The sequence below is a fragment of the Vitis riparia genome, chromosome 11, assembly GCF_004353265.1.
Source record: "Vitis riparia cultivar Riparia Gloire de Montpellier isolate 1030 chromosome 11, EGFV_Vit.rip_1.0, whole genome shotgun sequence".
Lineage (NCBI taxonomy): Eukaryota > Viridiplantae > Streptophyta > Magnoliopsida > Vitales > Vitaceae > Vitis > Vitis riparia.
In genome coordinates this window covers 15,971,799-15,986,335 of record NC_048441.1, presented here as the reverse complement: position 1 = coordinate 15,986,335, position 14,537 = coordinate 15,971,799, and the positions used below count along the sequence as shown (strand labels likewise).

At 29.5% G+C, this 14,537-nt stretch overlaps 1 protein-coding gene and 1 pseudogene across 1 annotated transcript; both read left to right on the top strand.

Annotated features, from left to right (window-relative positions):
- The first annotated feature begins 214 nt into the window (after positions 1–214).
- Positions 215–1,683, top strand: LOC117925477 (ornithine decarboxylase-like). The gene has a single exon (XM_034844494.1). The coding sequence runs from the start codon at positions 230–232 to the stop codon at positions 1,463–1,465; it is 1,236 nt and encodes a 411-aa protein (XP_034700385.1). The 5' UTR covers positions 215–229; the 3' UTR covers positions 1,466–1,683.
- Positions 1,684–3,562: 1,879 nt separating this feature from the next.
- Positions 3,563–5,041, top strand: LOC117924932 (annotated as a pseudogene).
- The last annotated feature ends 9,496 nt before the right edge of the window (positions 5,042–14,537 follow it).

Genomic DNA, 14,537 nt, shown 5'->3' with positions numbered 1-14,537 from the left:
ATATCTTGATGATTGAATGCTCAGCCGCGATGTGATCGCCTTCACAGTATTCAATCAGTCTCCTAACTCTCCAGTCTCCACCAGCCTGGAGGCACAGTATGTCGTCAATCAGCCTCCCCCAGGCTGGAGGCATGGTCATGTTAGTAATATATACTTATATATATGTACCACATCCACGGCCTCCAACGTAATCCTATTGGGTAGAGCATTCATTCAAGATATTCAAAAAATGTCGGCCTCCGCCAGCCTCCAACTCCGATTGGGTGCGACCCAGCTCAAGAATTGGGACGTTCACCGAGTATCAGGAGATGGATTTACGGCTCTCATCCGATCAATTTCACAGAAACAAAAGGATCGTGAGCCATTCTACATATTGGATTTGGGAGCTGTAGTGAGGCTCATGGACATGTGGAAACAAGCTCTTCCCAACGTGGTGCCATACTATGCTGTTAAATGCAATTGCCAACCTCCATTGATCACTGCGCTTGCCTCACTGGGCGCAAACTTCGACTGCGCAAGTCGTGCTGAGATTGAGACGGTGATGGCACTTGGAGTTGGTGCCCAACAGATTGTGTACGCCAATCCATGTAAGGGCGAGTCCCATATAAAGTACGCAGCCAGTGTGGGGGTCAACCTCACCACCTTCGACTCCATGCAGGAGATTGATAAGATTAAAATGTGGCATAAAAAATGCGACTTGCTGCTTCGAATCAAGGCTCCGAATGATGAGAAAGGTTCATGGCGTTCGCTTGGAGCCAAATTCGGAGCACTGCGGGAGGAGGTGGTGCCACTTCTTCAGCACGCCAATGCAGCGGGGCTGAGGGTAATTGGGGTGTCATTCCACGTGGGGTCTAAAGTGAATGACCCCCAAGTGTACCGTGGAGCAATAGGTTCTGCTAGGGGTGTGTTCGACGCAGCTGCCCAGCTGAAGCTGCCTCCAATGCATGTTCTCGACATTGGAGGGGGGTTCCAGGAAAGCCCAACGTTCCACGAAATTGCTGCAGTCATAAAGGAAGCCATCAATGATTATTTCCCAAGTTCTGAAACATCTGAAGATCTCAAGATAATGGCTGAGCCAGGGAGATTCTTTGCTGAAACTGCATTCACGCTGGTGTCTAATATAATTGGGAAACGGGTGAGAGGCGAGAAGAGAGAGTATTGGATTGATGATGGGATCTACGGATCCTTTAACCTTCCAGCATATGATAAGTCGTCCATGATGGTGAAACCGCTGCTTGGAGGATCAGAGTGGATGAATAAGGCTAAATTCTGTTCGACTGTGTTTGGACCAACGTGTGATTCCATGGACATGGTGGTGGCTGAATCTCAACTGCCGGAGCTGCATATGAATGATGTGCTAGTGTTCTATAACATGGGGGCATACACTGCCTCCGCTGGAACCAGATTCAATGGCTTTGACATATCATCAATTTCCACCTTCCTGACGTACGTTTACAGGCCATAATTAAATAAGGCAAAAACAGTACTCCCTCTGTGTGTCTTCCTCTCTGCCTGCACCTGCATTTAATTATTTTCTTAGTGGAGCCATATCTGGCCTTTTTGCACGTCTTATGAACGAAGAAATCCTCCTTGTTGTCGCATGGGAGATTAGGTCATATCTCTTGTTGAAAGGATTAACAGATTAGTAAATAATGGAATCCATGAGTCTCATTATTTTACTAACCTTGGTATTTGTATGGGCTGCATTAATGAATTAAAGCAAGGGCTGCATTAAAGAAAAGCAAACCAACAAAATCAAGAAGGGTCAAGGGAGGAGGTATGATGTTCTAGAAATTGCATATACTAACATTATTTGTGACCCTTTAAAATATGTTTAAATGGTTAGATAGTTCATCAACTTTATTTATTTATATATATATTTATTTTATGATAAGACTGAAGCACGAAATTCTTTCAAAATCTATAAAGTAGAGGTAGAAAAACAATTGAGCAAACAAATTAAGATAATACAATATGATAAAGGTTGAGAATATTACGGTAAGTATACTAAATGGAAACAATTACTTAGTCCATTTGTAAGGTTTCTATAAGAAAAAAACATTGTTGCTCAATACACAATGTTGGGCTCACCGTTGCAAAATAAAGTGGCTCAGAGACGAAATTGAATCTTAAAAGACATGATGAGGAATATCATTAGTAAGTGTATATTGAAATAAAGCTCTTAAAAGCAAATATGATGTAGCAAGTAAGATTTTAGTTTCCACTATATTATTTATGTTTGCATTTATCTTAATATTTAGACATATATTACTTATATTGTACATAACTTTAGTATATTATGAGTAGTACAAAACATCGAAGTTATGAGTTTCTTACGAATTGATTAATTATTCACAACCAATTCTTGATTAGTGAGCAGAGGAGTATCATCTGTCATTTTCCTATTAAAAAAACTAGTTGTTAATAGGATATTTTATTATTTTTTACTTCTCTATGGATAAGTATTGTTATTTAAAGAAACACAACATGAGGTTTCAAGTTATGTCTTTCAAAGTAAGATTTTAATTCTTTTATTAGTATTTTAAATTCATTAAATATTTTTAAACAAATTCAACATTCTTTTAAAAATCTGAATTTTTTAAAAAACTGAATTGAAAGGAAAAAATCATTGTCACTTTTTAATCATCTTTGAAAATAATGATAGGAAATAACATAAATTAAATGAATTTTTCGTTGAACAACCAGATCTTATTGATTAAAGTTAATCTTTAACTTTAATAAATTATTTTAAATAAAGAAATAAAGGAATAAATTCTCTTTTACACAATGAAAGAAGTGATGGAAGCAAAATAATTGAAAAACCAGCATCAATCAAGGAGCAAGTCAAGCACCAACTCCTTTAAGTCTCTCCTTCAATCTTCAAACTTTGCAAATTCAATAATAATTAATTTTGATCAGGGGCATTTAGAGAAATGAAAAAGTTTAGAGTAACGAAAAAGTTTAGAGTAACCTCAAATTCTTGGGTAGATAATGTGATTCATACTTGACCCAAGTGCCTTTGAGCCATCATGACAGTCAAAATAATAAAAAAATTAATTATTTTTATTTATTACTTAAAATTGATTTTTATTTTAAATTATATTATTAAATTATTTTACTGAACATACTTAATTTATCTTAATGACTTAAATTAAGTTATTAATTCACTTTAAATTATTAAATTGATTTATCAAATACTCACTAAATTTTAAACTTAAAATACAGGAATGTTTTTACTTTTTATTCAAAGTATTTTTAAAAGAATCGCCTATCATGTGATTGAATGCTCAGCCGCGCTATGATCGCCTTCAGAGTATTCAATCAGTCTCCTAACTCTCCAGTCTCCACCAGCCTGGAGGCACAGTACGTCGTCAATCAGGTATAAATGCTTGGTTGTTTAACTCAGTGTGGAGAGTTAAAACCTGTGACGAGCATTAAAGGCCCATTACTCTTCGTCAACCAACCTCCCCCAGCCTGGAAGCATGGTCATGGTAGTAACATATATTTATATATATGCGCCACCTCCACAGCCTCCAACGTACTCCTATTGGGTAGAGCATTCAATCAAGATATTCAAAAAATGTCGGCCTCCGCCAACCTCCAACTCCGATTGGGTGCGACCCAGCTCAAGAATTGGGACGTTCACCGAGTATCAGGAGATGGATTTACGGCTCTCATCCGATCAATTTCACAGAAACAAAAGGATCGTGAGCCATTCTACATATTGGATTTGGGAGCTGTAGTGAGGCTCATGGACATGTGGAAACAAGCTCTTCCCAACGTGGTGCCATACTATGCTGTTAAATGCAATTGCCAACCTCCATTGATCACTGCGCTTGCCTCACTGGGCGCAAACTTCGACTGCGCAAGTCGTGCTGAGATTGAGACGGTGATGGCACTTGGAGTTGGTGCCCAACAGATTGTGTACGCCAATCCATGTAAGGGCGAGTCCCATATAAAGTACGCAGCCAGTGTGGGGGTCAACCTCACCACCTTCGACTCCATGCAGGAGATTGATAAGATTAAAATGTGGCATAAAAAATGCGACTTGCTGCTTCGAATCAAGGCTCCGAATGATGAGAAAGGTTCATGGCGTTCGCTTGGAGCCAAATTCGGAGCACTGCGGGAGGAGGTGGTGCCACTTCTTCAGCACGCCAATGCAGCGGGGCTGAGGGTAATTGGGGTGTCATTCCACGTGGGGTCTAAAGTGAATGACCCCCAAGTGTACCGTGGAGCAATAGGTTCTGCTAGGGGTGTGTTCGACGCAGCTGCCCAGCTGGTGAATGAAGCTGCCTCCAATGCATGTTCTCGACATTGGAGGGGGGTTCCAGGAAAGCCCAACGTTCCACGAAATTGCTGCAGTCATAAAGGAAGCCATCAATGATTATTTCCCAAGGTCTGAAACATCTGAAGATCTCAAGATAATGGCTGAGCCAGGGAGATTCTTTGCTGAAACTGCATTCACGCTGGTGTCTAATATAATTGGGAAACGGGTGAGAGGCGAGAAGAGGGAGTATTGGATTGATGATGGGATCTACGGATCCTTTAACCTTCCAGCATATGATAAGTCGTCCATGATGGTGAAACCGCTGCTTGGAGGATCAGAGTGGATGAATAAGGCTAAATTCTGTTCGACTGTGTTTGGACCAACGTGTGATTCCATGGACATGGTGGTGGCTGAATCTCAACTGCCGGAGCTGCATATGAATGATGTGCTAGTGTTCTATAACATGGGGGCATACACTGCCTCTGCTGGAACCAGATTCAATGGCTTTGACATATCATCAATTTCCACCTACCTGACGTACGTTTACAGGCCATAATTAAATAAGGCAAAAACAGTACTCCCTCTGTGTGTCTTCCTCTCTGCCTGCACCTGCATTTAATTATTTTCTTAGTGGAGCCATATCTGGCCTTTTTGCACGTCTTATGAACGAAGAAATCCTCCTTGTTGTCGCATGGGAGATTAGGTCATATCTCTTGTTGAAAGGATTAACAGATTAGTAAATAATGGAATCCATGAGTCTCATTATTTTACTAACCTTGGTATTTGTATGGGCTGCATTAATGAATTAAAGCAAGGGCTGCATTAAAGAAAAGCAAACCAACAAAATCAAGAAGGGTCAAGGGAGGAGATATGATGTTCTAGAAATTGCATATACCAACATTATTTGTGACCCTTTAAAATATGTTTAAATGGTTAGATAGTTCATCAACTTTATTTATTTATATATATATTTATTTTATGATAAGACTAAAGCACGAAATTCTTTCAAAATCTATAAAGTAGAGGTAGAAAAACAATTGAGCAAACAAATTAAGATAATACAATATGATAAAGGTTGAGAATATTACGGTAAGTATACTAAAGGAAAACAATTACTTAGTCCATTTGTAAGGTTTCTATAAGAAAAAAAACATTGTTGCTCAATACACAATGTTGGGCTCACCGTTGCAAAATAAAGTGGTTCTGAGGCGAAATTGAATCTTAAAAGATATGGTGAAGAATATCATTAGTAAGTGTATGTTGAAATAAAGCTCTTAAAAGCAAATATGATGTAGCAAGTAAGATTTTAGTTTCCACTATACTATTTATGTTTGCATTTATCTTAATATTTAGACATATATTACTTATATTGTATATAACTTTAATATATTATGAGTCGTACAAAACATCGAAGTTATGAGTTTCTTACAAATTGATTAGTTATTCACAACCAATTCTTGATTAGTAAGCGGAGGAGTATTATCAGTCATTTTCCTATTAAAAAAACTAGTTGTTAATAGGATATTTTTTACTTCTCTATGGGTAAGTATGGTTGTTTAAAGAAACACAACATGAGGTTTCAAGTTATGTCTTTCAAAGTAAGATTTTAATTTTTTTATTGGTATTTTAAATTCATTAAATATTTTTAAACAAATTCAACATTCTTTTAAAAATCTGAATTTTTTTTAAATCTGAATTGAAAGGAAAAAATCATTGTCACTTTTTAATCATCTTTGAAAATAATGATAGGAAATAACAAAAATTAAATGAAATTTTTGTTGAACAACTCCATCTTATTGATTAAAGTTAATCTTTAACTTTAATAAATTATTTTAAATAAAGAAATAAAGGAATAAATTCTCTTTTACACAATGAAAGAAGTGATGGAAGCAAAATAATTGAAAAACCAGCATCAATCAAGGAGCAAGTCAAGCACCAACTCCTGTAAGTCTCTCCTTCAATCTTCAAACTTTGCAAATTCAATAATAATTAATTTTGATCAGGGGCATTTAAAGAAATGAAAAAGTTTAGAGTAACCTCAAATTCTTGGGTAGATAATGTGATTCATACTTGACCCAAGTGCCTTTGAGTCATTATGACCGTCAAAATAATAAATTAATTAATTATTTTTACTTATTACTTAAAGTTATTTTTTACTTTAAATTATATTATTAAGTTATTTTATTGAGCATACTTAATTTATTTTAATGACTTAAATTAAACTATTAAGTCATTTTAAATTATTAAGTTGGTTTATCAAACACTCGCTAAATTTTAAACTTAAAATACGGGAATGTTTTTATTCGAAGTATTTTTAAAAGAATTGCCTATCATATATTTTTTTTCAGAAAACACTATAATTAATTTTCTAATACAATAAGTGATTTTTCAAATTTTTAAAATTATTTTCAAAATTTTATCAAACATCTAATATTTTTTGAATTAAAAGTGTTTCTTAAAATAACATCAAACGAAATCTTATCTTTTATGAAAAAGAACAACTTTAATAATTGAAATGAGATTGTCGAAATAATTTTAAACTATCATATTTTTAAAAATGGCTGTAATTTTTTCAAAATCCCCACAACATTCTATCAATGTATTCTAAAGATTCAGGCTTTAGCCCAGCCTAGGAATCATGAGGAGCCACGATTTAACTCCATTCTCAGCGGTACGGCGAGCTTAATGGGCTAGGTTCCAGGACCGTCAACCTAAGCCCACAAAACCAGAATACCGGCCCAAAAAGCCTTGACTGTTTGGGCCAAGAAATTCTCAGTCCATTTCCAATTGAAGGCCCTTTTATCCGTGTCCACGGGGATCAGTCTCCAAAGGAAACTCCCTTGTGTCTGACTTTCTGCATAATTCATAAATGAGATTGAAAAAGAGAGAGAAACCGAATGGGGAAGCAATTAAGACACATTTTAGGGAGGGTCCACTGGTGCAGCACTAGACCATGAAAGTGTACCATTAATGAGTGTATAAATACATCCATACCACCGAATATACAGATTATGTGTACAAATTTCTTTATGATGTGCACATGAATTATGCTCTTTTTCTAATATTTACATAAAAAATAAAAATAAAAATAAAAAGTGGGGGAAGAAGAAGAAGAAGAAGAAGAAGTGGGTGTGGGCGTGGGGGTGGGGGCGTGGGGGGATGTGGTCCTGGTGCAACCCCCCATATATGCCTTTTTCATGATACAGCTAGCATTTGCCAATGGCCATGCAATTTTGTTAGTATATCTTCAAATCATCCAAACTTGACCACCCATCTATGGAGTTCGTTAGGGTTTGGTTTCATCAAATTTAATTCTCATCATGAATCAACCAATCCTGTGACTTCTCCCATCAATGACTTTTCTTTTCCTACCCTTTATTACCTTTCATTTTTGTTGGCCAAACCCATATAATGGACTCAAAGTAGACTCATAGCAAATCAGCTTCATGTGAAGCTGAGAGAAGCTGGTGCATGTCCATTTCTATGGAGAGTTTTAGGGTCCTTTTCTTGAGTCTTCTTCAAAATAGTTTTCTATCTTCACAACATAAATTAGTTTTCTAACTTAAAAAAAAATATATCCTTAATATAATAATTTAAGTTAATTTGTTGACTTAAAATTTATTACTTAATTTTTATTGTAAGTATTAATATTAAGATTATTTGATAAAATTAATTTCAAATTTATTTTAAATCATCAAATTTACATATTTATTCTCATAAATTATAATTAAAGTAAAAAAAAAATAGAGTAATAATAGAAGTCATGAAGTAATAAAAGACATCGTGAAAGTAATCAAGGCAAATGAAGGTAAAAGGTAAAATGAAGATGTAAACTTAAGAATAAATAATTATTTTTACTTATTATTTAAAATTATTTTTTACTTTAAGTCATATTATTAAATTATTTTATTTTATTTAATGGCTTAATTTAAGTTGTTCGATCACTTTAAGTTATTACTTTGGTTTATCAAACACTTACTAAGTAAAAAATATAAAGTGTATATTGTTTTACTTAATTCTAAATATAACTTAAACTTAAATAGTATTAATAATATTAAATATTATGTTGTTTATTTTTATAATATTTTATTTCTATTAAGCATTATAAAGTAAATAAAAACTAACATATTACTTTCTTTTCATTTTAAAAAGAATCAAATATTTTGGTTTTTTCCATTCAGTCAACAATTTATAATAAATTATGAAAAAGTAGAAAAACAAATAATATATAGTCTGAAATCAAATTACTTTCAATAAAAAAATTAAAAAAAAAAAACGTCCTTTCTCAAAAAGAATTTATCCTAAGGCGTACAATCCTTGGGTGATAAGGAAAATAAAAAAAATGGTTTAGAATTGATTAAAATATTTTATAAAGGGTAATCTTGTATACCTTTGTACAATTAGTACATTTCCCTTGTACAATTAGTGTAATACTGTTGTATAATGACACAAATTTTATATCCCTCCTAAGTTATGTGTCCATGTCCACGTAGGAGTGTTTAACCATATTTCCAATGGTTTAGTTGAGAAAATGGTGGATGACTTAATGTCAAAAAAAAAATTCCCCAAATATAATTATTGGAGAAAGTATTGGAATTTCCGAGTGGGAATTAAATAAAATGCATGACATATATGCACAATTCACTTAGTGATAAGAAAAATAAAGGATGACTTTTAATCTATTATAATCTTTCACAAATAGTAGTCTTGTATGTCTTTGTACACTTAATACATTTTCCTTGTACAGTAGTACAATAAATGAATAAATAATTTTTTTTTCATATAAAAAAATTGTACTAAACAAAGTTTTCAATTTTCATTTTTAAAAATAGATTTTATTTTTTAATTAAACGTATTTTCAAAAAGAGACAATATAGAAAATAAAAATTATTTATAAAAAAAAAACTAGAAAAATATTTTAAAACCAAACTCAAATATAATCTATATAATTTTTAGTTACTTGTTTTCATCTAAAATAAGTAAATATACATTTCAACCCTTTTATATAAGAAAAATTAAATTTCTACTATGTATTGATATAATTCACTTCTAAAATTAGGTCATATAAAAACATTTTAATTGAATACTTAAAATAAAAACTCTTCATCCATCCTCTTTATTTCTTTTTCTTTTTCTTATTTTAATAAATATTTAATTAATCAAATCATTAAAAAAAATTTAATAAACAAATTTGTAATATTTCATATAACTTATTACTAAAAGTCATGTTCAAAAAGTTATTAAAATAAGGAAGGAAGAAGATTAAAAAAAAATTAAATTTTTTATTTTATAATAGTAAAAAAAAAACTTTAAAATACTTTTTAGTGTCTAAAAAAATTAAAAATTAAAATAGTGAATATATTTATTTCAAATGGTATTTTAATCATTAAATTATTTACTTCTAAAATGTAAAAGACAAAAATAAATGTAAAATGTAATTTTTATTTTATTTAAATTAATATTTTTTTAGAAAGTATTTTCCAAAATAGTCTTTGAATTATTAATATAATTTTTTTATTTATAATTTAAAAATAAAAAATAATGTTAATTTTTCAATTATTTATAAAAGAGTTTAAAAAAATAATAAAAAAATCCAAAAATGGTTAAATAAGAAATAATAGTGGCAAGTAGTATAATAAATACAAAAATGAGTTAAATAAGTATTTTTGTTAATTACTATCTCATATCCTTATCATCAATTATGAGTGGTTGGAAGACCTTATCTTAATTATGAACCCTATATGGGTTGAAAACACAATTGTCCCTTTTTAAATTCTATTTGACTTTTAAACGTTGTGTTTAAAAACTTTTAAATGTGCGAAATTTCATCATCTACTTCAAGTGATTGTAATTAAGATTATCTTATATGTCATATCCTTACAATTATACGTCATTTTCTTATTAATTATTTCTATGGAATACGGTATCTATTGTCAAGGTTCACATAATTGATTTATAATTCATCGTCACAAATTCGTACATTATTCATCATACGCAAGAAATTAAGAAAAACTTTTACAACTAACAAAATTAAATGTAATCTACTTTAATTTATTGATAGAAAGGGATTCAAATCCAACTTAATCCAATATATCATATCAACTCAAGAAGATATATGTAATTTTTTTTTTATGAAATTAATATAAAGATGGTAAATTATCTTTTTTTTTTTAGTTGGAGTTGATTTCTCCTATATTTGGTTCTAAGAAAATTTGAGTGAAGGTGTCAAGGAAGAAAAATAATAAAAAAGAGAAAGTGGATAAAAAAAAAAAAAAAAAAAACTTAGATTAATGTTATAGTTGGTTGTGAAATGAAAAAGAAATTATTAAAAAAAAAAAATCTTTCATGTTTGGTTTAACACAAACTCTAAAATATGAAAAATGAAATAAAAGTCTATATATTTTCAAATTAATGATGAAAAAAAGGTTAAATCGATTAAAAAAGTATATAAAAATAATTTATTAATTTTAAATTTAAATTTTATTTTTCTCTTATTATTTTCATGTTTTTTCCTCAAATATTTTTTAGAGCTTAAAATGGTATGACAATCAAAGATTCAAACATAACTATAATCACTTTTAATATTTCTTATTAAATCAAATATGAAAAAATATAAATATTTTTTCTTAATATTTATTATCCTCGGAACTCTGCGGAACCAAATACAGCCATAACCAATTAAAACCTGCCCATGCCATCGTCCACCAGGGCGGTACACCACCGCCACCACCGACCGCCAATCAGAAAATACAAAAAGAAAATAAATGGAGACGTGGAGCCGTCGACCACCAACAAGGCGGGCAGTAACGAGGCCTTAAGTTGTAGCTCAACAAACCCTAGCTACCTTTGGCTGCTCTAAACATGAGACCAAAATTCAATTTTTGTATGAATTATGAAAGAGGGAATGCTAGTCTTCCTTTTTTTCACACTGCATGGAAGCGTCATATGATGTGATAGCCCAACTGTGAGAGTTAATGCAACCATATTTTCAATTATTAGAAAGTGGGAGTCCATATCTCACTTCTCCCAAATCCAAATATTTTTATTTTTTTACGGAACGCCAATTAAAGTTTGAACTTTCAAGTAGTGGGAAGTTAGCAAGTAGTTTTCTTATCTTGAATCTTGAATCTTGAGTCTCGATTGCAACAGCCGTCAGTATCATGGATTGATTTTGATGGCTAGTTTGTCTTTTTTTTATCATCTCTGCACAATACCTTGAATCAAGGTGTTGTGTACGAAATCAAATTTTCATTTGAATATATATATATTTTTTTTTGGATAAGTATCAGGTATCTTTGCTGTTTTTGAAAATTATTCTAAAAAATTGGTTTTGAGAACGATTTTTTGTATTTTTTTTTTAAAAAAATATATGTTTGATTGAGTTAATAAAAAAATATTTAGAATAAATAAAACAAAACATGTTTAAAAGTTTTTTTTTAATTAATAAAGTGTTTTCTTCCATTAATTTGATATTAGAAATATATAAATAATTTTTATATACATAATTCATTTAAATTTTTAAAAATTATTTTATTTTGAAATTTTTACATTAGTTATAATTTTCTTAAACAAATGATGACTTTGTAACTATGTATAAGTATATTAATTTCAATAATTTAAGAAAGAAAAAAGGGTTTACGGGTGGAGGTGTGGTGGTTGAGTGGAACTCACCTTTATGGAAACACAAAAAGCAGCTAAGAAAACACAAAAAGGAAGAAAGAACACAAAAAATAATTTATTCTTTAAATAGTGAAAAAACAATGAAAACATCTTTTTATTGTTATAAAAAAAATAGTTTTCGAGAACACGAAAAACACAAAAAACAAAAACACACCCCCTTCCCCAAACAAGTTTTTTGTATTTTTTATTTTCAATAATAGAAAACAGTTATTGAAAACATAAACCAAACATGCCCTTATATTTATTTGCGATATTATTTATTTATTTATTTATTATTGATTATATCACATTATTTTATTCAAATGTAAAATAAGATAAAAATTATAAGAAAAAATAATGATATTTGCTACATTTTAATTATATTAGAGTAACGAGTTTATCATATTTTTATTTAATTTTTAAAATGTATTTAGTAGTTAAGATTTGAATTTATGAGTATTTTTTATTTTAATTATTTTACAAACTAAAAGTTTTTAATTAAAAATTAAACTTATATTTAAAAAATATTTGTAAAAGAAACTGAAAATTAATACTAATATATGCATTATTTATTTTGAATATAATATAATATTTATTTTATACAAATATCCAACATTGAATTGGATCCCTTTTCATCAATAAATTCTACTAGATTGCGTTGCAATTGTAGGCGAACGATAGATCTTCCATGCCTTATTTCTCACTGTAATTCACACGTACAGAGCAATAAATGAAAAAGGAGTACCTCTTTTCTCTTCTGAATCTTCAGTGGATTTTTATTTTTATTTAAAAAATAAAATTATTTTTTAAAAAATACATTATTAAATAGAATAATTAATTATTGGTTTAACAATGATTTGAAAAACGTTTTTAATCTAAAAAATATTTTTGAAAACAAATTAGGTATTAGATAAAATTTAGTAAACACTTTTAAAAATCTAAAAAAAATCATTTTTAATGTTTTTAAAAAAAATATTTGATAAGTGATAATCTTAAAAACATTTTTGGTAAAAATACTATCAATTGTAATTCAAAAATCAATTTGACAGTAATTTTAAGAAATACTTTAATCTAAAAAATGTTTTTAAAAAAAAGGACAAAAATTTATGAAATATTTTTAAAAATATTAAAAATCACTTTTAAGATTGAAAAATCATTTATAGTGCTTTCTAAAAAAATAAAAAATATTTTTATATGTAATTTTTTTAAAAAATACTTACACTAAAAATACTTTAATTAAAAATACTATGAAACACATTTTAAGAATTCTACGAAACTTAAAAAACGAGTTGTTTACCAAAGTAATTTACTACATCAAAACATTGAATCCATTTTTAAAAAGATGAAAGATAAAATCTTGACCTTTACATGATTTCATTTACCATAATTCATGACAATTATAGAAATATTTTTAGAAAAAAAAAATATTTAACACTTATTATAGGGAAATAAATAGCATGTCAATGGAGCCTCAATCGTAGCTGGTAAGCGAAGTCACCGAAAAAAAATATAATTATTATCAATGAATAAAATGAACTTACTTTAACCTACCAATTGATTTCCATTCATATGGATGGGACGTGACCATAATCCATCACTCTAGCTCATAAAAACTTCTCTCGACCCTACTTTCTTTCCCAATCCATATCATTTTTTATTTTTGTAAGCTAAATTTCTGAATTGAATAAAAAAATAAAAAAATAAAATCAAAATAAATAAAATCCATAACTTATTTATGCCTACCTCTTCCTTTATTTTTCCTTAACTTTTTGCTTGCTACCATAAATTACATAAGCAAACAATATTAAAATTACAAATTCATAGAGAGCTTCATAATCATTGCATGAAAAATTAATCAAAATCATTATGAATTATTCATAAAGAAATTCGATATTAAAAATGATTTATGAATGATGATTAGATTCAACTAATTTATATTTGTTCTTATATTATATAATTAATTAAGATAAGGTGTTTAAAAATTAATAATTAAAAAAATAGTAATACACCATATTTTTAGATGTTTTAAATACAAAAATTTAAATTACTAATCTAATATTATTATCTCTATAAAATAATTATTATGTCTTTTTAGCTCCATTTTTTATTTTTAATTTTTTTTTAAAGAATTATAGATGAAGTATGAAAATTCAATTACACCAATAAATAACGATTTACATGAAAAATTCATTATATTTATTAATTTCATATCCGTAATACAACAATATTGTGCTTCTTTCTGGCTCTTCAACCAATTAAAATCGCATGAACCTAAGAAAGTGAGTCATAAACTTTTTAAGAGTTTCAAAATGATAGTGAATAATGAAAATATTTTATTTTTAAATTTAATTTTATTCATAATTTTCAAAATACCATTTTATATCATCTATATATTTATTATTACTCAACTCAACCATGTTTATATGTTTAATCCCGAAATAACTCTAGTACCACCCGTTAAGTAAAAAGTGTTAAGATATCATAAATCACTTTGAATCATAATTTTTTTTTAATCTTATGAGAAAATTCGGGATAAGAAATTAATTAATTTTGAATAAAAGATCCCAAAAAAACACACACACACGCGACTTTCAATCAATTCTTGATGACG

Excerpts from the sequence above, each read along its gene's own strand:
- LOC117925477 (XM_034844494.1), top strand. The coding sequence starts at position 230 with ATGTCGGCCTCCGCCAGCCTCCAACTCCGATTGGGTGCGACCCAGCTC.